At 36.3% G+C, this 25914-nt stretch overlaps 1 protein-coding gene across 7 annotated transcripts in view; it reads right to left on the reverse strand.

Moving 5' to 3' along the window:
• Nucleotides 1–25914, reverse strand: part of CDK14 (cyclin dependent kinase 14) — a 592881-nt gene that overhangs the window by 114976 nt on the left and 451991 nt on the right. For all 7 annotated transcript variants that reach the window (XM_054495986.2, XM_063667603.1, XM_054495990.2 and 4 more), the window contains one exon: nucleotides 13074–13122. In XM_054495986.2, coding sequence (XP_054351961.1) covers nucleotides 13074–13122 — 49 coding nt within the window. The remainder of the gene's footprint in view (nucleotides 1–13073; nucleotides 13123–25914) is intronic.

Below are 25914 nucleotides of genomic sequence, written 5' to 3' on the forward strand. Positions count from 1 at the left end.
TATTCATTATATAATATGTAAATTATATATAAATTATATATACATATATAAATCATGTGTATATAAATTATATATAAATTATATATACATATATAAATCATATATATGTATAAATTATATACACATATATACATATATGTGTATTATATATACATATGTGTATATAATTTATATATTATATATACATATACAAATTATATACACATATATTTACACAAATAAATAAAAACATATATGCATATATTTCCATAAATAAAAATATATCTACATATATTTACATAAATAAAAATATATCTACATATATAAATAAAAATATATCTACATATATAAATATAAATATATCTACATATATAAATATATCTACATATATATTTATATATAAAAATATATACATATATTTATATAAAAATATATATACATATATTTATATATATAAAAATATATATACATTTATATATAAAAAAATATATACATTTATATAAAAAAATATACATTTATATAAAAATATATATACATTTATATATATAAAAATATATATACATATATTTATATATATAAAAATATATATACATATATTTATATAAATATATATACATTTATATAAATAAAAATATATATACATATATTTATATAAATAAAAATATATATACATATATAAATAAAAATATATACACATATATATTTATATAAATAAAAATATATACACATATATATTTATATAAATAAAAATATATACACATATATTTATATAAATAAAAATATATACACATATATTTATATAAATAAAAATATATACACATATATTTATATAAAAATATATACACATATATTTATATAAAAATATATACACATATATTTATATAAAAATATATACACATATATTTATATAAAAATATATACACATATATTTATATAAAAATATATACACATATATTTATATAAAAATATATACACATATATTTATATAAAAATATATACACATATATTTATATAAATAAAAATATATACACATATATTTATATAAATAAAAATATATACACATATATTTATATAAATAAAAATATATACATATATTTATATAAATAAAAATATATACATATATTTATATAAATAAAAATATATACATATATTTATATAAATAAAAATATACATATATTTATATAAATAAAAATATATACATATATTTATATAAATAAAAATATATACATATATTTATATAAATAAAAATATATACATATATTTATATAAATAAAAATATATATACATATATATTTATATAAATAAAAATATATATACATATATTTATATAAATAAAAATATATATAATTTTTTTTTTTTTTTTTTTTTACAGATGGGGTCTTGTCATGTCACCCAGTCTCATCTCAAACTCCTGGACTCAAGTGATCTGTCCACCTTGGCCTCTCAAAGTGCTGGGATTACAGGCTTGAGCCACCACACCTGGCCACAAGAACATTTTCAAAATAATATTGAGGTCATTTCAAAAAGGATGATACAAACCTAAGCTTTATTTGTACTCAACGTAAACAGCTGCTCATACACACACACACAAACAAAACCAACTTAGTTAATGAGCTGTGTGTCAAGCTTCTATGTAGCCTGACACATTTTAGCACATTTACTAAGTTGTGTTTCTATATTTAGGAACACTAGTTACAAACAGGTGATGAATGACAGAGCTTAGACTGTGAAATGGCCAGCGCCTACAGAATCAGTGCTGCCGAAATGCCATGCTTTGAAACTCCATTCTGGATACCCAAGAGAGATACATTCAATATTCAACAAAATCGAAGAATTTGAAAATGGAAAATCTCTCAGATGTTCTGAGAGAAAGCAAATCCTGGGACAGAGTCATAGGATTTGGATTTAAGCCTATAGCTATATAATAAAGAAATAAGTGCAAAAATAAAAACCTGGGCTGGAGGTTTTTAGCTGAAAATCCTAATTCACCTCACAACATATTCTGGTAAAACACTTGCTTTAAGCTGATCAGAAGTTATGTTCTATTTTGCACCATGCAGTTTGGTAGTCGCTAGCCACATGTGGTTATTTAAATTTAAACTAATAAAAATTAAATGAAATTAAAAATTCAGTTCCTCAAATGCACTAGCCACATTTTAAATTACTCAATAGCCACACGTGGCTAGTGGTTACCATACTGGAAAGTGAAGATAGCGAACATTCTTGTCAATGCATAAAGATCTATTGGACAGTACTGCTCTACATCCTTAAAATATGTAACGCAGCTTCTAGAAATTTCTAAATTCTCATAAAGGAATAGTGTAGTTCACACAATGGGAGGATTTGCCTCTTTAGATGAACAGTAGAGACTGGATTGAGAAAATCAATGAATGTGGCAATAGAGAAGGGGTCCTGATCAGGGACTCACCCCAAAGAAGTACGAGGCAGGCAAAGGAAGGAGCCCAGCTTCAAGCCCAACGTCTGCTCTGAACAGAAAATGTCCCTGTGGAAATGTTTTTCATTTTCTTGGGAAAAATAAAAGGCACTAGAATTTTTTGGCAGTCACAAGCTAAAAGCAAAGGATGTGAGATAGCAGAATTCTAAGATAGGAAGGTAAAGTCTCACTTGACTACCAAATAAAATTAGAACTACAGGTACAGTTTGACTCAAATTCCACACCTCAGTCAAGGGTGACAAGAAATCAAAGCCAAATGAAAAAAATTCCATTTGTATTTATCTTTATAAATATAATGATGTGCTTAGTCCCATTTGGTGGCAAAGGCGTGGAACCTGGTGTAATCCCTAAGTAGCCTCCAAGGTAGGCTGAGCCAATTCATAAAAAATATTCATCATCCAAACAGACGCCTAACGTGGCAGACAGGGACAAACAAAGCATGGGGCAGCTCTGGCTTCTCTAACAGAGACATTTTACTTGTTTTGCTATCGGAAAATATATATATAGCTGCTTATCTCATATTTTACGGAGATAAACAGTTGCCTGTTTTTTGTTTTTTTTTCCCTCAGAGCATGCTGCCCTCTACAGGCTACATGGATATACACATATGTGAAGATGCATAAATAAGGTTCAGTTATATCCAAATAGGATCATTAGTAAAGGTAAGACGAAAAAGAGGGGAGGAGGTTGGGTATATCTGTGTGTCTAAAAGGCTTTAGAATCAAGATGAGAAGCAATCAACATTTATAAACCTCTAATAAACTTTACCTCTTCAGCCGACAGACATATAAGAAATTATAAATAGTAATATAGTCCTCCTATCATGCCGTTTTCCCTGAGAAACTTAAAAGTATGTCGACAGTCATTTTTCCTTTGTTTTAACTAGGGAGGAGAGGCTGGGGAAGAAAGACAAGGAAGAATGGTTGACGTGGTTTGATGCCTTTTCCTAACATCTCCAAAATATATCAGTTTTGATCTAAAACTTAATATATTAAAACTCAGCTCTAAATTAGCAAATAAAAGCCAAAGCATTTAAAGAAGTACACGATTTTATCCCTAAGAGTTTAATCTCTTAAGCCCTGGCTTCAGTCAAATAGTTAAAATTTGGCCTAAGAAGTGAGAACTACCCTTCATCTTTACTTCAAATCGATTCTTTTGCAATAGTTGTGCCATAAACACACACTCACACACACACACATGCACACTCACAGCTGGTATGTTTATTGGTTTAGTCACTAAAGGATTTAGCTGGACAAACATCACAAAGATGATGGCTGATTTAATTGAATTTATGATCAAATGTTTTCTATTGCAGGATGAGTGGGAAATCACTTATGGGGAGATTTGAATAATTTAAGGGAAGTTCTCTGTTTGGCATTATGTTTGTATATCAAGTCTTGAGGGATTAAATACAGCTGAGGACTAGCAGAGAATTCACATAGAGATACACAAAGATATGCTGTATAACAATGTAATGAGAGCCAGAATATTGATCCCTTTAATATTTCTATTCATTTGTCTCATTTATAGTCTGAGTAATAATAACCACACACACACACACACACACACACACACACATATATAAACTCTATGAGACTTCCATTGTAAACCAATACTAGATTTTTCTGAAGTCCCAAAGATGTTGAAATGATTTTAAAATATTCTTTCAGAGAAGACAGAAAAATAATTGTGTTGGGAGTTGTGTATGTGTGTGTTTAAAGCTTTTCAGTGCATTTTTGTCATTGTTAAAGACATAATGAAATCTATTGTTAAAGTCAATGTCACTGCCATGATGGAAATAACTGTTTAACATGGGATCTGTGCCTTAGGGTACAGACGTAGCTCAGTGTCTAAAAGAAAAAGGCCAGTTACCTTCAGAATCCCCTTCCCATTTTCCTCACCACAACAGATGACATGGCCATACTCCCAGCCTTTATTAATTGTGTTTTGAGAGATAATTCATCTACCTTCCCCCTTTAAATGCTGTAAACAGCAAGGATAATTACTTTTAGTCTCACCTGTGAAATGACTGGGCCAAATGGATGCCCAGATCCCACACATCTGGCTTAGGGTTATCCATCAGTTTGTGTACAGGTTATATTACAAGAAAAGGTCTAACAGACATTTGAACTTGGTAACAGTGATCTGTCTATGGGTTTCTTTCAATCTAATTTGGAAAACTGTCTAATAAAATGTGTTTCAAGACTAAGAATAAATCACAGTATTGCATTAATTATGTACAATGCTATTTGTTAACATACCACTCTTAGGAAGAAACTGTTGAGGAAGGGGAAATCTTGTTTTTACACAGCAAGCATTAAAAAAAAAAAAGTTTTGGTGACCAAGCAGTTCAGCATGTGCCCCTAAGAAGGTAGAAAGAATATTCCAGAAGATGTCTGGGGACTCTATGTAGGAGTGGTATCCATGTTCAAGAGTAGTTGCTTATTTGGAGCTGAATGAAACGCTCTCACTGGGAGGTAGGACAGGGAGCACTGAAAAAGAGAAGGGAGGTAAACTAATATTTGCTAAAGGACTGTGTTTAGTAAGGTACCCAGTAATTTATACCCTTACCTTCCTTAAAGATTAAACAATAATCCCGCCAAGAGGTTATACAAATTGAAAAGCTGAGGCTCAGAGAGGTCAGTGAGCTTCCTGAATATTACACAGTTCAGTAGTGGAACTAGGGATGAACCTGGTTCCTATGCTACCAAAGATGATGCTGGCTCCAAGCCATTTAATTGCTATTTGTGTCAATAATTAGCTTGTGCAACCTTCCTTCCTCTCTTCTGTTTCTTTGCTCATGTCAATACTATTTATTGATGGTATATTCTTAGGTCAGTAAGACCACTATGAACACAACATGTTAGATGCAGGTGCTAATAAGAATACTCTAGGAGCTCTATCCTCACAATCAACAGAAATTGAGCCCCAGTTTTATAAAGTCTCCCCAAATGATGAGAGGGATATATTGTTTCATGAAAATCAAACAAGTAGAGGGTGGAATGGGTAACAGTGGATACTAGGGATGACATTGTTGTTAAAATCATCTCTTTCTTAGCTAAGGATGGTGGTAGGTACTTATAGTCCCAGCTACTTGGGAGGCTGAGGTGGGAGGATTGCTTGAGCCCTGGAGGTCAAGGCTGTAGTGAGCCATGATCATGCCACTGCAGCCTGGGCAATAAAGCTGCAAAAAAACAAAAACAAAAACTCTAAAAACAAATAGTGTCTTTCTCCAGTGACTTTTTATATTCATCTTTACTTTGAGGCTGAACATTCACTAAATTTGTAAATATTTTCTTAATCAAATGAAAATGATATCAGTAAGTTTGAGGAAAGGTATCATATATCATGTGTTTCTTTTACATAAGGAGAGGTAGAAATGATTGCATTTCTGTTCATGCTTCACTTTGTAAAATGTGGCAGTTTTCAATGTCCTAAAACTTAAGAATTAAGATATATATATACATACACCCACAGGGGCCCAGTGAGGAAGACCTGGCTCAGCTCTTGATTTGGAAGGCTTATTTAGAAAATGGAGCCCCTCTCAATAGCATCTCATATGTGATGAACAGGAAGCTGAGCCTTTACGGTGTTTTCTGAGTAGAGTTAGGGGAGATCAAGGAGATCGGGAACAACAGCAGAGAGGTGAATTCTTAAGGGAGTTCAAAAAGGGTAGAGAGCTGTGTGTCTAACCCCTAACAGTTCCCAACAGAAAAGAGAGAGAGAGAACACAAGAAGGAGAAAGGAATAGAGACACTTGCAACAGGCTGCGCCCCTCAGGAGGGAACAGCGTGGCTTCTGGAGGGGAGGAGGCGGGGAAAGGAATGTCTGCTTGATGTTCTTTGATATTTCCACTATTCCCCATGCAGATGTATTATGCTTATTAGGTACTCCAGAGCTATTATTCTCAGGGTGTTTACAAATAAAAGATAGGGGTGAGAAGCAAAAATAAAAAGCAAGATCTCTGGACACTTGAGTGCAAAATGCAATGACTCTTTAGTGTAGTGTTTCCAAAGCAGCAGACATCCACATTTGTATTACACTGACAAGCATTTAAAATAAATGAATATTGCACATATTGATCTAGAATTGTATTACCCAATATGGCAGCCACCAACCACATAATAAGAGTGGCCCTTAACTCTTATTAATTACATTTAAATATAATAAAAAATTCAGTTCCTAAATCACAGTAGTCACATTTTAAGTGTACTGGAATCACAGAGGCCTAATGGCTACTGCATTTGTCAGCACAGACAGAAATGTCGGGCCAAACTTTCAGTTACCTCAGAGGCCAGCAGCCTTCTTGAGCACAATCTCTTTTTTCTCTGTGCTAGAGATAAAAGCTGATTTCTTCCTTATATATAATTTTGAAGATACCGGTTGTGAACCAGGCAACTTGAAGTCAGAAGCCTATGCCTGTTACCTGATGGGTCAGAGACCAGGCAAAATAGACGGTGTCTGACCTGGCTCCCCTGTGCTCTGCTTCATTCCATGACTCGGCATTGAACGGGAAACTCTAGTACCCACTTGTGATAAGCAAAATGGCCCCCAAAGATGTCCACCTGTTAACCCCTGAAGCTGGTGAACAGGTAACTTTTCATAGCAAAAGGGACTGTGCAGAGAGAGTAACCTGGATTAACCAGGTGGGCCCAATCTAATTACATGAACCTACAGAAGCAGAGAACTTTCTCCTGCTGGAGGCAGAGGAGATGGAGCAGACAGGAAGTCAGAGAGATCAGAAGCTTGTTTGATGGAGAAGGTGGCTTTGTGATGAGACATGCAGGAGGCATTGAGCGGGTGGAGACAGCGAGCAAGGAAGTGAGACCTCAGCCGTACCCCACAAGGAACTGAATTCTGCCAACAACCTGTGTGAGCATGGGAGTAAATTCTCCCCGAAAGCCTCTAGATAAAAGCCCAAGTTGGTCAACATCTTGATTTTGGCCTTGTGAGACCCAGGGAAAAGAAATCAGCTCAGCTCATCCAGACTTCTGCTTGACAGAACTGTAAGGTAACATGTTTGTACTATTCTACACCAATAAATGTGTGGTAATTTGTTACGGCAGTCACAGAATACAAACACCCATGGTATATCTGGGAGAACAGAGGAACTCCTACAGTTTATGCTTCTAGAATCTGTTTGGAGAAGAGTTCAAGAAAGCCTAATTCCATCTCCTGCTTTCAGGGAAATGAGCTGCCCAGCTGCCTCTAGAAGCTCTGTGCCACTTCAGAAGTAGGGTTGGGTTTTATTCCTTAATGAGCTGGATGGCGGGAGGAAGGTATTAGCCGCACTGTAAGCATATACTTTTGGATGAGGAGTCCAACACATAATCTGAAAGGATGAAAAGCAATGGCTGTTGCCAACTTCCAAGCCTGGCACATACTGCCAATTAGTAAGAGAGAAGATGGGTATTTTCTGTCTATCAGAAGGGGATCAAAAAACGTGTGTCCAACAGATAACAAACAGCATGGGGCCTGCCCTTGGCCATCACCAGGGGTTATTAATGACACTAAATTCTTTGCTACAAAAAAAGAGACATGGATAAGAAATCTGGCAATGACACAAAATGACAGGGGTTAACCTCCTGGGGGCAGTGGGAGCTGTGTGGAAGAGGTGACAAACCTCACTGGTAGGGTGTGAGCGGGTAGCAGGCAGGCCTGTCATCTCTGGCACTTAGATTGTCACAAAGCCAGCCTTTTTCCCATGGTGCATTACCCAGCAGTGGGCAGGAGAGGCCCAAGTTGGTGGTGCGGGCAGTCAGCCAGCTGCAAACACTGTTTTCCCCAGGACAGAGGAAGTCAGGCTTCTGTTCTGTCCCAGCTCTCCTGGCTGCATGAAATCTAGATTGGGAATGACATCAGGTCCCAGAAGAGATATCCCCACCCATGGCTGCAGTGAGAACAAAGTAAAATTAGATATTGATAAGCTCCCATGAATATGGGGTTTTAAAATGGATAATATTCCCTTCATAAGATTCACTGGAGTACATACATTCCTAGTTGTTATTTCAACTGTGCTGATCATTTGATCTCATAAGCCTGTTCTTAGTTTTAGGCTATAAAATCAAGATAATATCTGCCCTACCTCAAAAGACTGCCATAAGCATATGTGGGGATATGACAATATACATTGCAAAAGGCTGTTAGTTCCATCACAACTATATCTGCGGAGATGAGTTGCATGTCAGGCCTTTGACTATGTCCGTTTCATATGCTTTCACATTTATGCTGTTGCCACCGCTAGTGATCAGGGCTAGGCCTTTGGCAAATTTACCATTTTCCACTCAGATAGTTTTCTCTTTGTCCTCCTGGCACCTGCTTGCAACCTGAATCTTTGAACAGATCTTTATTGTCTTTTCCAAGGCTCTCTAGGACTCCCACCAGGGCCTGGGAAGCATCTCCTATTTTAGGTCCTCCTCTTTTTCCTTTCAAGAATCCTATCTGCAATTTTCTAGAAGAGCTGCTTTCTGTTAGATGGCAAGGGGTTTAGGGGGTTTTGATAAACATCATATCCACATAATGCTTTTAGTAACTGAACTAATGATTCATTCTTATGAAAACAAATGTCTCCAGAAATTGCTATGAACTACAACTTCCAAGCAAGCAGGTGAGCCTTTGGGGCCTGCAAACAATACTACGTATGGCAGTGCAGGATCAGGACAAGAGACCTGCTTGGATTGGACTGTCCGCATATTGAAAACAGTACGTTTTCAAGGGTATGGCATGTGGTGAAGAACTACATCTCATACAGTGTTCTAATGCTGAACTCAAATCCATAGAGCTGGGCAGTGGACAGCTGCAGCTCACCCTTTGAGTTAAAAGACTGGAATTCCAGAAGGTCTGCTTTAGTGTCTGCTTTAGAGTTTATCCATCCAATAAACCCATCCCCCAAACATTGAATTGGTGATGTATAGAATAATTTCTTTGAAAATATTACAAGAAGAAGTCTCCAGGCACTAAATAAATTAAAATTGTTACTTTGAAGTAAATAGAATTATAACAAAAATGATCAACAATGAAAAAAATGTGAAAGAGGAGAAAGATGATTTAAGATCTCACTCAACTCAACTGCTCCTCCTAGTGCAATAACAGTGTTCTTACCTTCCTCTCACATTTCTAAACAGGGAAAGACATTTACAACTCTAGCTTACTTTGCAATATATTATTATGTTAGAAAATTTTAGATCAACTTAAAACATTAGGGAGAATGGAAAACAGGGTCTTTCAGTTTCTTGTGAATTCTCTGACTTAAATCTTAAAGGGACACATCAGCTATAATGACAAGAAAAATACAATAGAGCACCACCAACATAAATATAGAGTGAAAGTTATGTTATTCCTCTGAATATTATTTTAAATACATTATGTTTTATGCATATGTAACTCAACTATCTAGCAAGTTACCTTTAAAATATGTCTTGGAAGTTAAACATCAATTCAGATAAAATACTCAAGGAAAGTTCAAGAACACAAAGTTAGGAAACATTTCTAAATCTTTTAAATTCAGGTCGGAGACTCTGCTGGTACATTCAACTGTAGCAGGTAAGATTTTTCTTCTCTATTTTTGTGTTTCCAGAAAGGTACCTTTGTTTAAATGTCTCTGTATTTACTACACAATTTAAATTACCAATTTTTACAAGTTCTTAGGAGAAATCCAGTTTTACTTAACTAAGAGAGGATAAGCAGAACCATAACATGTGTGGGAACAAGCAGGAAAAGGTTAACCTGTGCCTATTCAAGTCTGTGCTTCTTGTTACCAGCCACAAGCGGTCTTTTCCAGATATGTCTTCTGTGACTTAGTGGTTTATCCTTAGTTCTCTTTTTGATACTTTCAAACCTCCGAAATCGTTCAGCTGTTTAAAAGTTCCAAAACAAGCAAATGTGTTCCTGGAATCTTCCCCTTAACTTTGCTGGAGAGCATACACTACAGCTTCTTCTCCAGCCAAAATAATAAAAGATCTTTTAAGTGGCTAAAATTCTTGGTTGATTGCACATACATGCCAATGTCAGACAACTATAAATAGAGAGATTTGGAAGAGAAATAGGGAGAGTATAGCTGCAACGAAATAAAATAGAATGTTTTGAAGGCAGTCAGAAAACAGTACATGTTTTTATAAAATTAAGATTTGTCTCCCTTTAATCCACAATCCCCTTTATGGAGGAAGAGCCCACATGGATTATGCACTTCCAGCATGAGGGAATAAAAGGACTGTCTTTTCTTTTTAATATATATTTATCATTCTCAATTTCATAATTAAGATTTCTTCTTTCTATTATTCTTTTGAATTTGGATATCTGTTGGATCTTATGATATTTTCCCCCATCACTGCTTTGTTTTCCCAGAACAATAAAAATATCTTTCAAAGGATGAAATTATGCCCATGGTTGCTGACATAAATGAAGTCAGCAGGGAATTGCCTAGGTGTTACTTAGGGCAGAGTTGGCCCCAAAATAAACTGGGTCTTTTGTTATAGCTATTCAAATAAACTTAAGGATTCATTTCTCAAGAAATTCCTACTCTCTTAGGCAGGTTAACATGTCCACTAGCTTCAATACCTAGGTTAATACATATTTTTAAAAGCATTGTTACTTAATTTTGAACAGTGACCTACTTTTTTATATTAACCCACCTATCTTATATTAACCCATCTAAACTGAATTCAAATTAGTTCTTGCAAATTAGTTCAATTTATTTTAAACCTATTACCACTGTACAAGAGAATTTAATAGTTGCTTCAGTTTAGTAATTGTGCTATAGACAAGCAAATTAGTTGGAAATGGAGAAAACCGTCACTGTCACTCGTTTAATAGTCTTTTAATGTAGTTCTTTCGAATTCTGATCTCACTCCTTAAGTGAAAGATGCTGAAATGCTGATGATGGTTGCAAGGACCATTTGGAGGAAGAATCAATAATATAATTAACATCTCTGCATCTCAGTTCTCTTTAAATTGCCTTGGTTTGAATTGGCTAGAGGCTACAGCTTGGCTCTAAAGATTCAGCACTTAATACTGGAATACCAGAAAGTAGCATTTTAATATTTTTAGTAATGATTTTATTACTTAGTGTTTCTGAAATAAACCCTTAAGGCAAGACTTACAAGGACTTAAAAATAGCATCGTTCTAAACAAGCCATGTTCATAATTTTAAAATCTTACCTCAAGCTCAGCTTTTATCATTTTCCTTAAAATATTTAAAAAGTGGGACTAATGGTGGGACTCAGTTTATTAAATGCCTTTGAATTAATTCTAAATTCTGTAATTCTGTAATTCTAATTACCTATTCTTCAGAAATGCTGCTATGCTACGGTATGATAGTTTCAGATTTTCCTGTTACTTTAAATATAGATTTAGAGATTCAATGGCTTTATCAAGAATTGTTTCATAAAGTGGTTAGCTGGTTGGAAGGAATGATGTCTTATTCCTATGAGAGGAATGTGTTTGATCATTTAATTAAGGTAGGAACTGTATGCTGTATATATTATCTGGTGTATAAAAGCACTTAATTAAAATATGTTAGACCAGTTATCAGGAAATGGGGAGGTAGAGAAGAGAAGCATGCACAGGAAGCTCCCAGGAGAGGGAATGCTTCCCAGGGGAGCCTTGAGGGTAAGAACTGGCTCTTCAAATGGCAAATGCAAAGCCCCAGGTTAGACAAAAATGATTATACCTATGTGTTCTTCGAGGTACAAATTTAATAAAAATAAATGGCCAAATCCCGAAACTACCGCAGAATTTAATGTATTCATTTCATGAGTTCCTTGCCATTAGCTGTCCACTGTATCCACTGAGAGCACGGATTAGCAGCATTTTAATATGAAAATGTTTTTTCTTGTTTTTTTTTCATAACTGGGAGTATCCAAAATTAAACATGTGATAACAGTGAAAAATGTGAGTAGAACACTAAATTCCAAGTAGACAAAATTATATGACAAATTACAATTTATTTAATCAAACCAGTTCCAGTTATCTTTTCTCCAGCATAAACCTTGAAATGTGACACTCACAAGTAAACGGGAATGACTAAATTACTGCTTCCAACTTCCAATGATTTTCTAACACATTGGCTTGCAATAAAAGTCTCCTAACTACAAAATCCAGATCTTCAGATTTTATGAAATTTCAAAAATAACAAATAAAACGAAGTAAGGTCAGATGAGAGAACAGACATGAAATAAATGGAGAACACACACTTCAAGTCATAAATGCATTTAGCTTCCCAATAAGGCGTAAGGGAAAAATATGCAAAGTGAAAAAATCTGAAAGATCAACTTTAGCTCAAAAGTTGTCACCAACATCATTTATATTAGAAAGTCAGTCATTATATTATATTTTCTAAATACTATTTTGCTGATACAAAAATATTTCTTGGAATTTAGCTGCAAGAAGGCTGACCACAAGGAATTTTAGGATTTACAGTTCTGAAGCAATGCCACATCGCTCTAGGAACTCAAATTCATACAGTGTTGGCTCAGGCTGAACATGGTAGCTAGCACACAGTTAAGGTTTAACAGCAGTTTAATGGTTAAATGAATGAATAAGTACACAGCAGGATGAATCAACAATGCCATGAAAAATGTATAAGAAGAGTTGTAAATATTAAAAGAGAAAGAAAATGAGCACAATCTGTATAAAGACTTACTTATTCCACGCTTGTCTAAGGTTTTTAGAGCTGTACAGGGTAAAGCGTTCTGAAATAAAAAAGAAAAATGATAAACAATCTTTGTATCAAATGTATACATTACAAGTATGTTGAAAAAACTTCAACTTTAAAAAAACACAGTGGGCTATTCAGTCAGTTAGGCCAGCATAGTAAGGTCTTCACTTTTATACTGGGCAGTTATAAAGAGTAAAACAGGAAGATAACAACACATTAAACAGTGAAGCATTGTTTTCTTTTGTCTAAGATGGTTTATTTCATAATTTAGCTTCCTAATAACTATTTCTTAGAATAACTAAGTTTTAATTGAGTTGAAAAAAGAAATGCAAATTCCAAACCTCCAACCTGTAAGTAGATTTACAGAAGCATATCAACACATTTCGTCAAGTGAGACTTGCTGTTTTTTTCCTATGATGATTTCTCTGACCAAATACAATAATGTTGGATCTCCTTTCCTATATTGTATGGTATTTATACATGCTCAAAGCCAAACTACAAGGGTCCTATATTATATATTTACATTTATCAGTGAACAATCTTTAGATTTGTTTTAGTTTAAAAAGGAACATGTTTGTTTTACCAAATTAAACAATAAAGTGATACAGAATAGACATTATATCTCTTCAGCTGCAAATTCTTTCACTTCTGATGATATAGCAATTGTTAATGATTTGATATGTCCCTTTTCACATATTTTTTGTTTCTGAAATACACCCATCCTTATGTACGAACATATATACCATTGATTTTTTGAATGGATTTTACAATAAAGATTACCCTTGAAACTCTTTTGGCACTTAACAATATATACTAGATAGTCCTTCAAATCAAGAAATACATGTAACAATTTTTTTTTTGAGACAGAGCCTTGCTCTGTTGCCCACGCTGTAGTGCAATGGCCCAATCTCAGCTCACTACAACCTCCACCTCCCGGATTCAAGAGATTCTCCTGCCTCAGCCTCCCGAGTAACTGGAATTACAGGCATGTGCCGCCACACCCAGCTAATTTTTGTATTTTTAGTAGAGACAGGGTGTCATCATGTTGGCCAGGCTGGTCTCAAATTCCTGACCTCAGGTGATCCACCTGCCTTGGCCTCCCAAAGTGCTGGGATTACACTAGTGAGCCACTGCGCCTGGCCTGTAACAATTGTTTTAAAATCGTATAACATTCCATAAAATAGAAGTACCATAATTTATCTAACTGTTCTCCCATTGATGAACCTTTAAGTAGTTTCCAATTTCTTTTCCCTTACAAACAATACTTCAGCAAATATCCTTGTACATGTCTCTCTACCTACAGATGCTTTCATTTCTGTTGGATAGATTCCCCAATATAGAATTGCTTGGCAAACGGTATGCATATTTTACATTTTAATAAATGCCGACAGAGTACTTTTCATTTTCCCACCAGTGATGAAAAAGAATGTCACTTTCTCCATATGTCTTCTGGCATTGGTTATCAGTTTTTTACATGTTGCCAAAGCTACACTTGATAAAACATTCTTGGGCTTCTTTTCATACGCTTTCTGGCAATTTACATTTCTTCTACTGTTTCAAATTTCACTTTTCATAGCTGGTACCAATTTTAATATTGGATTCTTGGTTTTTTATCAAGGTACCAATTTTAATATTGGATTCTTGGTTTTTTATCAATCAGTTTATAGAAGTTTTTTTGTATATGATCAAGTTTACCCGTGTGTGTGTGTGTGTGTGTATAAAAGTAAAATATGTATACACATTTTTCCACATAAAAATTTAAATTTTTATTTAGTAAAATAAATTATTCTTTTTCTTTTTTATTTTACTTTACGTTCCAGGATACATGTGCAAGACATGCAGGTTTGTTATGTAGGTATACTTGTGCCACGGTGGTTTGCTGCACCTATCTACCCGTCATCTAGGTTTTAAGCCCTGCATGCATTAGCTATTTGTCCTGATGCTCTCTCTCCCTCCCCTCGCCACTGACTCCCCAACAGGCTCCTGTGTGTGATATTTCCCTCGCTGTGTCCATATGTTCACATTGTTAAATTCCCACTTATGAGTCAGAACATGCTTGGTTTTCTGTTTATGTGTTAGTTTGATGAGGATGATGGGTTCCAGCTTCATCACTGTCCCTGCAAAGGACATGATCTCATTCCTTTTTACGGCTACATAGTATTCCATGGTTAATATGTACCACATTTTCTTTATCCAGTCTGTCATTGATGGGCTTTTGGGTTGGTTCCATGTCTTTGCTATTGTAAATAGTACTGCAATAAACATACATGTGCATGTGTCTTTATAGCAGAAAGATTTATATTCCTTTGGGTATATACCCAGTAATGGGATTGCTGGGTCAAATGGTATTTCTGGTTCTAGATCCTTGAGGAATCACCACACTGTCTTCCACAATGATTGAACTAATTCACATTCCCACTAACAGTGTAAAAGTGTTCCTATTTCTCCTCAGCCTCACCAGTATCTATTGTTTCTTGACTTTTTAATAATCGCCATTCTGACTGGCATGAGATGGTCTCATTATAGTTTTGATTTGCAATTCTCTAATGATCAGTGATGTTGAACTTTTTTTCATATGTTTGTTGGCTGTATAAATGTCTTCTTTTGAGAAATTTCTGTTCATATCCTTTGCCCACTTTTTGATGGGGTTGTTTTTTCCTTGTAAATCTGTTTAAGTTCCTTGTAGATTCCACATATTAGACCTTTGTCAGATGGGTAGACTGCAAAAATGTTCTCCCATTCTGTTGCCTGTTCATTCTGTTCACTCTATTCATTCTTTTGCTGTGCAAAAGCTCTTCAGTTTAATTAGATCCCATTTGTCAATTTTAGCTTTTGTTGCAATTGCTTTTGGCATTTCTGTCATGAAATCTTTGCCCATGCCTAAGTCCTGAATGGTATTACCTGGGATTTTTTCTAGGGTTTTTATGATTTGGGGCTTTATATTTAGGTCTTTAATTCATTTTGAGTTAACTTTTATATAAGGTGTAAGGAAGGGGTCCAGTTTCAGTTTTCTGCATATGGCTAGCCAGTTTTCCCAGCATCATTTATTAAACAGGGAATCCTTTTCCCATAGCTTGTTTTTGTCAGGTTTGTCAAAGATCAGATGGTTATAGATGTGTGGCATTGTTTCTGAGGTCTCTGTTCCATTCCATTGGTCTGTATGTCTGTTTTGGTACCAGTACCATGCTTTTTTTTTTTTTTTTTTTGATTACTGTAGCACTGTAGTATAGTTTGAAGTCAGGTAGCATGATGCCTCCAGCTTTGTTCTTTTTGCTCAGGATTGTCTTGGCTATACGGGCTCTTTTTTGGTTTTATATAAAATTTAAAGTAGTTTTTTTTTCTAATTCTGTGAGGAATGTCAATGATAACTTGATGGGGATAGCTTTGAATCTATAAATTACTTTGGGGAGTATGGCCATTTTCATGATATTGATTCTTCCTATCCATGAGCATGGAATGTTTTTCCATTTGTTTGTGTCCTCTCTTATTTTCTTGAGCAGTGGTTTGTAGTTCTCCTTGAAGAGGCCCTTCACATCCCTTGTTAGCTGTATTCCTAGGTATTTTATCCTCTTTATGGCAATTGTGAATAAGAGTTCATTCATCATTTCTCTGTTTGTCTACTGTTGGTACGTAGGAATGCTTGTAATTTCTGTACATTGATTTTGTATGCTGAGATTTTGCTGAAGTTCCTTGTCAGCTTAAGAAGTTTTTGGGCTGATACAATAGGGTTTTCTAAATACAGAATCATGACATCTGCAAACAGAGGCAATTTGACTTCCTCTCTTCCTATTTGAATACCCTTTATTTCTTTCTCTTGCCTGATTGCCCTGGCCAGGACTTCCAATACTATGTTGAATAGGAGTGTTGAGAGAGGGCATCCTTGTCTTGTGACGGTTTTCAAAGGGAATGCTTCCAGCTTTTGCCCATTCAGTATGATATTGGCTATGAGTTTGTCATAAATAGCTCTTATTATTTGGAGATAGTTCCATCAATACCTAGTTTATTGAGAGTTTTTAACACAAAGCGACGTTGAATTTTATCGAAGGCCTTTTCTGTATCTATTGAGTTAATCGTGGTTTTTTTCATTGGTTCTGCTTATATGATGGATTACACTTATTGATTTGCGTATGTTGCAGCAGCCTTGCATCCTGGGGATGAAGCTTTTTGATGTGCTGCTGGATTTGGTTTGTCAGTATTTTATCGAGGATTTTTGTTTCAATGTTCATCAAGGATATTGGCCTGAAGTTTTCTTTTTTGTGTGTGTTTCCACCTGGTTTTGGTATCAGGATGATGCTGGCCTCATAAAATGTGTTAGGAAGGAGTCCCTCCTTTTCAATTGTTTGGAATAGTTTCAAAAGGAATAGTACCAGCTCCTCTTTGTATCTCTGGTAGAATTCAGCTGTGAATCCATCTGGTCCTGGGCTTTTTTTGGTTTGTAGGCTACTAATTACTGCCCCAATTTCAGAACTTATTATTGGTCTATTCAGAGATTCGACTTCTTCCTGGTTTAATCTTGAGAGGGTGTATGTGTTATGAGTTTATCCATTTCTTCTAGATTTTCTAGTTTATTTGTGTAGAGGCGTTTACAGTATTCTCTGATGGTAGTTTGTACTTCTCTGGGGTCAGTGGTGATATCCCATTTATCATTTGTTATTGTGTCTATTTGATTCTTCTCTCTTTTCATTAGTCTATCTAGTGCTCTATTTTGTTAATTTTTTCAAAAAAAAAAAACCAGCTCCTGGATACATTCATTTTTTGAAGGGTTTTTTTGTGTCTCCATATCCTTCGGTTCTCCTCTGATCTTAGTTATTTCTTGTCTTCTGCTAGCTTTAGGATTTGTTTGTTCTTGCTTCTCTAGTTCCTTTAATTGTGATACTTGGGTGTCAATTTGAGCTCTTTCTAACTTTCTGATGTGAGCATTTAGGTGCGATGTTTCCCTCTTAACACTTCTTTAGCTGCATCGCAGAGATTCTGATACATTGTCTCTGTTTTCATTGGTTTCAAAGAACTTCTTGATTTCTGCCTTAATTTCATTATTTACCCAGGAGTCATTCAGGAGCAGGCTATTCAATTTCCATGTAATTGTGTGGTTTTGAGTGAGTTTCTTAATCCTGAGATCTAATTTGATTGTACTGTGGTCTGAGAGAATGTTTTGTTATGATTTCAGTTCTTTTGCATTTGCTGAGGAGTGATTTTACTTCTAATCACTTAGTTGTCTTCTGAAAAAGTGCCATGTGGGACTGAGAAGAATGTATATTCTGTGGATTTGGGGTGGAGAGTTCAGTAGCTGTCAGGGTCAGGTCTGAAGATGAGTCAGGGTCAGGTCTGAAGAGGTACTCTGGCCACAATCTGCCACAGCCAGTGTGTTGGGTTGTGGGGAATCCCTCTTGGGACCAAGCCATCCAGCCTCCCTGGCTTCAACAGGGGAAGAGCATGGCCTAGAGCTATACAGATGGCTGCTGCCCTTACCCCGCCCTGGGAGCTTAGTGTGTTAGGCAGCTAGCTGTCCCGGTGTTGGCTGCTGCCCCTCCCTGAAGGAGCTCAGAGGGCTTAGACAGCAGGCAGCCGCAGCTGTGGTGATGCCCGGCCCTCCCACCAGGAGCTTGGCAGGCTTAAGCAGATTCTAGCTTAGTGGCTGTTGAGAATCTGAGCAGCTCCATGGTTGGGACCCTAGGCCCCGGTGGCGTGGGCTCATGAGTGGCATCTTCCGATCCGTGGGTTGCACAGTTCCGTGGAAAAAGCAGTTTCCCAGGCTGGGTAGCACGCTCACTCACTGCCTCCCTTGGCTGGGGGAGTGAGGGGTCCCCTGCCCCATGTGGCTCTCAGGTGGGCCGCCGCACTACACTGCTCCTCCTTCCTCTCCGTGGATCATGCCAGCTGCCTAGTCTGTCCCCATGACAGAACCTGGATACCTTGGTTGCCAGTGCAGGATTCGCAAGCTGTTTTAGTTCTTTTTGATGGGAGCCTCAGATCACCACTGCTTCTAGTCGGCCATCTTGGCCCTGCCCCAAATTATTCTTTTTCTTTTGGCTTTCTTGTCTTGCTTAAAGAAAAAGACCCTGATCTTGATTTTATACAAACAATAACTTCATTTTTCTCCTACTTATTATTATTTTTTTTAACAAATTGTTACTTCTTGGCTTTACTATCTGGAATTTATTTTGTAAATATGATATGACATTTTCTTTGTTCAAGGAGGACAGACAATTATGCCAGGATTCGGTAAAAATCAGTCATTATGGATCACTCTTTCTCTGATAATTTGAAGTGACACCTTTATCCTATATTACTTTCCAAAATATATAAGAGCCTGGACTCTTTAATACTTATCTATTTATGTCAGTATCATAGTGTTTTAATTAGAGTGTCTCTTCTTATCTAGGAAATGTCTTTTCTTACTAGCATTCTTTTTTTTTTGGTAAAAATTATTGGGGCAAGTTTTGAACATTTCTTTCTCTTTTTTTTTAACATTTCCTTTTTTATTTTTAAAGACAAGGTCTTGCTCTGTCACCCAGGCTGGAGTGCAATGGCATAATCATGCTCACTGCAGCCTTGACCTCCCAAGCTCAATTGATCCTCTTTTACCTCAGCCTCCCAAGTAGCTGGGACTACAGGAGCATGCCGCCATGCCTGGCTAACTTAAAATTTTTTTGTAGAGGTGAAGTTTCACTATGTTGCCCATGCTGGTCTCAAATTCCTGGGCTCAAGCAATCCTCCTGCCTTGGACTCCCAAAGGGCTGGAATTATAGGCATGAGCCACCAAGCCCAGCCTGAACATTTCCTTTTTCATTAATTCCACACATAGTTAATGGTTCCTAATATGTGCTAAGGATTCTTCTCATGCTGAGAATATAGGCATGAACAAAACAGAACAAGTCTCTTTCTTCACGGAGCTCTTATTCTAGAAACATGAGACAGACAATAAAAACATAAACACCACCATCACCATCACTACCACCACCACCACCACCACCACCAGCAACAACAACAAAATGAATGAGTTAATTTTAGAAAGTGGTAAGTGTTCTAGCAAAGCAAACGAAGAGATCTGATGTAGACCAGTGTGAGAACACTTTAGGTTCTTCTGATGAGGGCAGACCAGTTTAAAATAAAACACTCAGTCAACACAATACACAGGCTGGGTGTGGTGGCTCATGGCTATAATCCCAGCATTTTGGGAGGCCGAGGCGGGAGGATTGCTTGGGCCTTGGAGTTTGCAACCAGCTTGGCCAACACAGGGAGATCCATCTCTACAAAAAAATTGAAAAATCAGCTAGGCGTGGTGGTGTGTACCTGTAGTTCTAGCTACTCAGGAGGCTAATGGGGAAGATCCCTTGAGTTTGGAAGTTAGAGGCTGCACTAAGCCATGATCGTGCCACTGTACTCCAGCCTGAGTGACAGAGAAAGACCCTGTGTTAACAAACAACAAACAAAAAATTATAAAAAGTTTCCATTGGAAATCTGATTGCATTCTATTAAAATATATATTAACCTGAAAAGGATGATGTAAAAGGTTTGTGTCTTTCTATTTAGACAGCATTCACATATACATCCTTCAGTAACATTAGTTTTTTAAAGTATTGATCGTATTTCTTTTTAATGATTTAATACTTATTAGGCTTAATTCTGCTTAATAATGGTTGGTGTCCTTTTTCAGTGTTGTCTGCTTTTTTAAAATTTAAATTTAAATTTTTTTAGAGATGGTGTCTCACTCTGGATGGAGTGCAGTGGCACAATCATAGCTCATTGTAGCCTTGAATTCTTGGGCTCAAGGGATCCTTCCACCTCAGCCTCCCAAGTACCTGAGACTACAGGCACTCACCACCATACCTGACTAATTATGTATTTATTTATTTTTAGAGATGGCATCTCACTGTGTTGCTCAGGCTGGTCACAAACTCCTGGCCTCAAGCGATCCTCCCGCCTCAGCCTCCTGAGTAGCTGAGATTACAAGCACGAGCCACTGTTCCTGACTTCTTGTCTGCTTTTAATTATAAGTTTCTAAAGGAGAAAATAAAAATGACTTATATTGCTTTTGTTATGGTATGTTTCATGTACAAGAATACCATTGGATAAGAAGAACAAAAAGAAAAACACACACTCAGTTTCCTATCTTTAAACACTATGCAATGATTTATTCATTCATTTCAACTACTATGTATTGAGCAACTACTGTGTGTCAGGTATATAATTCTTGGGGCTGAAGACACAGGAGAGAAACAAACCAAAAAACCTTTCTATTTGCAGGGGGCTTGCATTCCCATAACGAGTATGCTAGGCTGGAATGTGCTGGAGGCCAGGATAGCTGCAGCTGACATAGAACCCAGGAGAGAGAGGTGGAGGCTGAGACAGAGACAGGCAAAAGGGTTTGTGGCCTTTAAGATATGACCTGGTATGGGCTTTTTTTTTTTTTTTTTTTTTTTTTTTTTTTTTTTTTTTAATATAAAGGTATTACTCTGGCTTCTATTTGGAAAGTACACTACAGAAGGCAAGGTTGGAAGCAGGGGGCCCAACTAAAGGTTATTACTGTCCAGGAGAGAGACAATATGACTTGGGCTATGGGAACCCAGTGAATGCAGTGAGAAGGGGATCAGAGTCGGAAAATGCTTTGGAGGATGAACAAGTGAGATCTACTGGTGAGTTAGAAATGAAGTGCGACAGAAATGGAGGAGTCAAGGATGATTCATAGAGCACTGACTGATCTCCAATTTCCAGTTTACAAAGATGTGGAATTTCACACACAACTCAATTACTATTTGGAGAAGAAATTAATCTTTCTGTGGTAATTCAGAAGGTATATAAAGAGGAGTTCTCCTGGAGTTTTGGAGTTATCAATCAAACAGGGGTAATTGACAAAATATTTAATAACCTGTTAAGCACAGGCATTGACCAATCAGAACAGAAACTAGCCATTATGCAATAAAGGTGTGCACTAGCTGAAGATCAGCCCCGATTACAAACATCCATTGTTCTAAAGACACAGGCAAAAGGGCTTACCAACAAATGTGTATTTATTTGTTTCAAAGGAATGTCTAATTTCTGAGTTTATTCTCTACTAGGCTGCATTATACAAGATGCAACGTAATTCAGCCAGTTGGTGTAGAATAGGAATTTAAGGGCATAGTCTAGGTTTGAGGATTAACTGACAAAGAAGAAACAGGAAGAACAGTTCTTTGTATGAAGTTCTTTTTTTAAAAATTATCTAAAGTTTGGTATTAAGAAAGCAAGAGACATTTTAAAAATTAATTAAGTCAAATGCCCTCATAAAACAAATTTGATTTCCTTAACTTTGTACTATCCACAAAGCAAATTTAATAATTTGCTATGATTTCAGGATGAATAGGAATTCTATTACAGATAAAACTAATACAATCTTGCATTTATAAGTAAATTATTATTCTTAGCAATTACTTGCACATAAATATTAGTTCTAAGAATTACCTCTTTTAGAGCTTGACAGGATATGCTAATATAATTTTTTCCAGAAATACAATGTTAATTTTAGCTGTGTAAAAAAGAGACTAGATTGATAGTGAAACATGCCATATGAGAGTAAAAAAAATAAAAAAAAATGAAGCCTCATTCTCAGGTTTACCTTCCATCAATATTCACATAAAACCTTAATTATTTTAGCAAATATTGCCTGGGCACATGCCTGTGTGCCAGGTGCTACACTGGGCAATGGGCACACAAAAATAACTAAGTCCTGGTTACAGTTCAGTGGCATCGAAAACTAAATATAGAATTACAGATACAGAATGAAAAATGCTACAGTATGGATACAGACAGAGTCCCCACCAGAGACTACAGCTAGAGCCACTAACTGCATCTGTTTCTTTTCCAAATGAAGACAGGACAAACTCAAACACTGGAAGCTAGCTCCAGGAACACACAGAGCCTCATCGTTTATATCCAACAGCTTTCAGATCATAACTGCCAAAGTACACGATTTCAAATGGAGCCATTTCTAATGTTTTCTGCCACGAACATGACATTTATAATTAGAATAAAATTTTTATTTTACAAACTACTTCCGTCATAAATAAAAGTAATGTTCCATTAGATGAAAACAACATAATTAGCCATGTAAGTTTTGAAAACAAAAAGGTGTTAAAATTGGTGCCCCAAGTTGATCACAAGCATATTTAATAAAATAGTCAACTGCTTATGAATAACTTTATCAAGAGTATTTGAGTATTTGCATATGAATGTTTTACACTGTTCTCCTTCACTTAAGTTTACTCTCACTTATTACTTTAATGTCAACTTTCTCTTTCCAATTATGTTTAAACTAGAAGTTTAGAATGTCATTATTTAAAGCACTGGCTAACTCACAGCATAACTGAGAAGTGCAATTAATTTGAACCTGCAGGCAGATTTTCACCTTCTTCTCTTAGTGCAGGGACATTGCAGAGGATTGATCCCAACACAGCAGGAGATCAGGTAGGAGAGCTTGCTGAGAAGAAATCACTTGCTAAGTGACAGGGCAGGGAACAGAAGATTGGAAAGGTTTTCTCTCAAACCGCCATGCACGTAAGCACTGCAATTCGTTGACATTCCACAGGAAAACAACTGGAGAACAATGCTGCATATTGTAAAGTCCCTTGGCTTAAAAAAGCTACACCTGAAATGTCTTGAGGCACTACAAAGCAAACTTTAACCCACAGGAAGATAAAACCCAAATTGGATTTTACTCATTTGCATATAAGCATGCAGTGTACACTTCAGGAGATTAATTTTAATTTTCCTTATTCTCTTCTCACCTATGTTTTTGTATCTTATACTGCTGTCTTTTTAACTTCAATGACAGAAAGACATGAATAAAAAGTTCAAACAACCAATAAAAAACTTGAAGTATGTTCAAAGGACTTGAAAGGCTGAAACTAGATTTGTAGCTAACACTTTTCTTTCTTTTTTGGGGAGGAGTGGGAGTGAGCAGACAAGGAGGGGGGTCCACAGAAGGATCATAAAAAGGCTCAAACTTCAGTAGATCTTTTGCAAATGGCTTTGACATCATATAGTATAAACAATACCATGGAACAAGCATTAGTTTATAAATCAATATAAAAATGAGTACGTCTAAATGCCATATGAAATTCTAGCTGTTCTTCATAATTAACTCTTCTAAATCATATATTCAGTTACACACAATTTCAATTTAGGATTATTTTTCATTGTAACACATGCATTTACTCCTACTGAGCTGGTAAAAAAGTAGTAATGATTTAAGCAAAAAGCCGTGGCCACACTGAAGGGCACTTCATCATCTGGTAGAGATGCTGAGCCCAGTGCCTTTCTGGGGGTTGCTTCCATGAAGGCAAAAGGCTCCAGTCCCTTACAAGGATGAACAATTTACACTGTCATAAATCACTCTGGTTACATTTCAAACAGTTACCCAAATTATTTGTTTATGTTACAAATAACACACTCAAATCCTTTTGGCTAGAAGGCACAGTATTTTATTCATTCATTCTACAAGTACTTATTGTGTGTCTGCTACTTGCTAGGGACTGTGAATACAGTGGGGCAGCAAACATACAAGGTCACAAGTAGCCTCCAACAAATCATGCGAACCAATACTGAGAGACCTTCAATAGAAGAAAGCTACACTCACAAGTATTCACAAGAATTTTTATGCACACTTTACTTTCTTATATCTGTTAGGAAAACCAAGCCATCAGTGAACACTTCAGTCAACATTCTGATCAAGATATTTTAAAAGCTGAATCTATAGTCCTTGGAACAGAAGTAAAGCAGTATTTGTGTACAGCAGAAAAGAGTTGACCTCAAATAAAGAGGGCCAGACTTTTCCCAAAATCTTAGGATTTTATATATCTTAACTCCCAAAGGGCATGGTGATTCCAACAGGCATTTTAGAATAATATGTATGTTACTCTAAACTGCAATCCACACCTTTAAAACACTTGATATTCCTAAGATATTTAATGGCTCAGATTTGCCACAGCCCCAGCATTATCAGTGAGAGGTTTTGATGTAATACATGAATGCTGAGCAGAATTGCACTGCCCTGTCACTGCCACCCAGTAGAGCTACCTTAAAATGCTGAGCAGCCTCTTCAGTCCTTTACCTGTGAGGCTAAAGCATCCTAACTTGCCCTGGCTATAGGAAATCACCCTTCAATTACTAACAGCATGCTTTTCTAAATGAGTAATCTTTGAGCAACTTCTGGAAACAAATGTTCTACTGTATTCATTAAACATTATTGCTTGTGATGACATTTGTGTTTCTAACATAGAAATAACATCGTGGGGTTAGTCAATGCATATTCCCAGATGAGGTCACCAAACCAGCTACACCTTTCTCTATCTAAAAGTCATAGACTACTTCTCTTTCCACAAGACATTTTTCTCTAGAGAACTAAGTTAGGCATTTATTAAAGTCTAAAGCATACTATTCATAAACAAGAACAAATTTACAGCTCCCAGAAAAGAAAGCAGGAGAAAAATGTTGTAACGTTGTGTCTCACTCTCTGTGCATCCCCTTCCCCTTCTAAATCCCCCATCCAAACTCTCTAAAGGGGAAGATAGAGCAGCTCCAGAGGATCTGAGTGCTAGCTGGGACCCAAGCAACCAAGTGGCCAAACCACTTAATTTACAAATGGGTAAACTGAGGCTAGAAAGTTTGAGTTGCCTGAGGCTGTGATGCAGGCTATAGTGACAGAGACTGAACCAGGACTCTACTCCATCCAGTCTACTATTACCAAAGAGCTAGGATACCCACGACTCCTATTTAACAGATGTTTCTTGTATCCTCTGTGGTTTGCAAATATGAACTCACTGTGATCCACGTAATAATGCTACGGGTA

This window comes from Pongo pygmaeus, chromosome 6 (assembly GCF_028885625.2).
Source record: "Pongo pygmaeus isolate AG05252 chromosome 6, NHGRI_mPonPyg2-v2.0_pri, whole genome shotgun sequence".
NCBI lineage: Eukaryota > Metazoa > Chordata > Mammalia > Primates > Hominidae > Pongo > Pongo pygmaeus.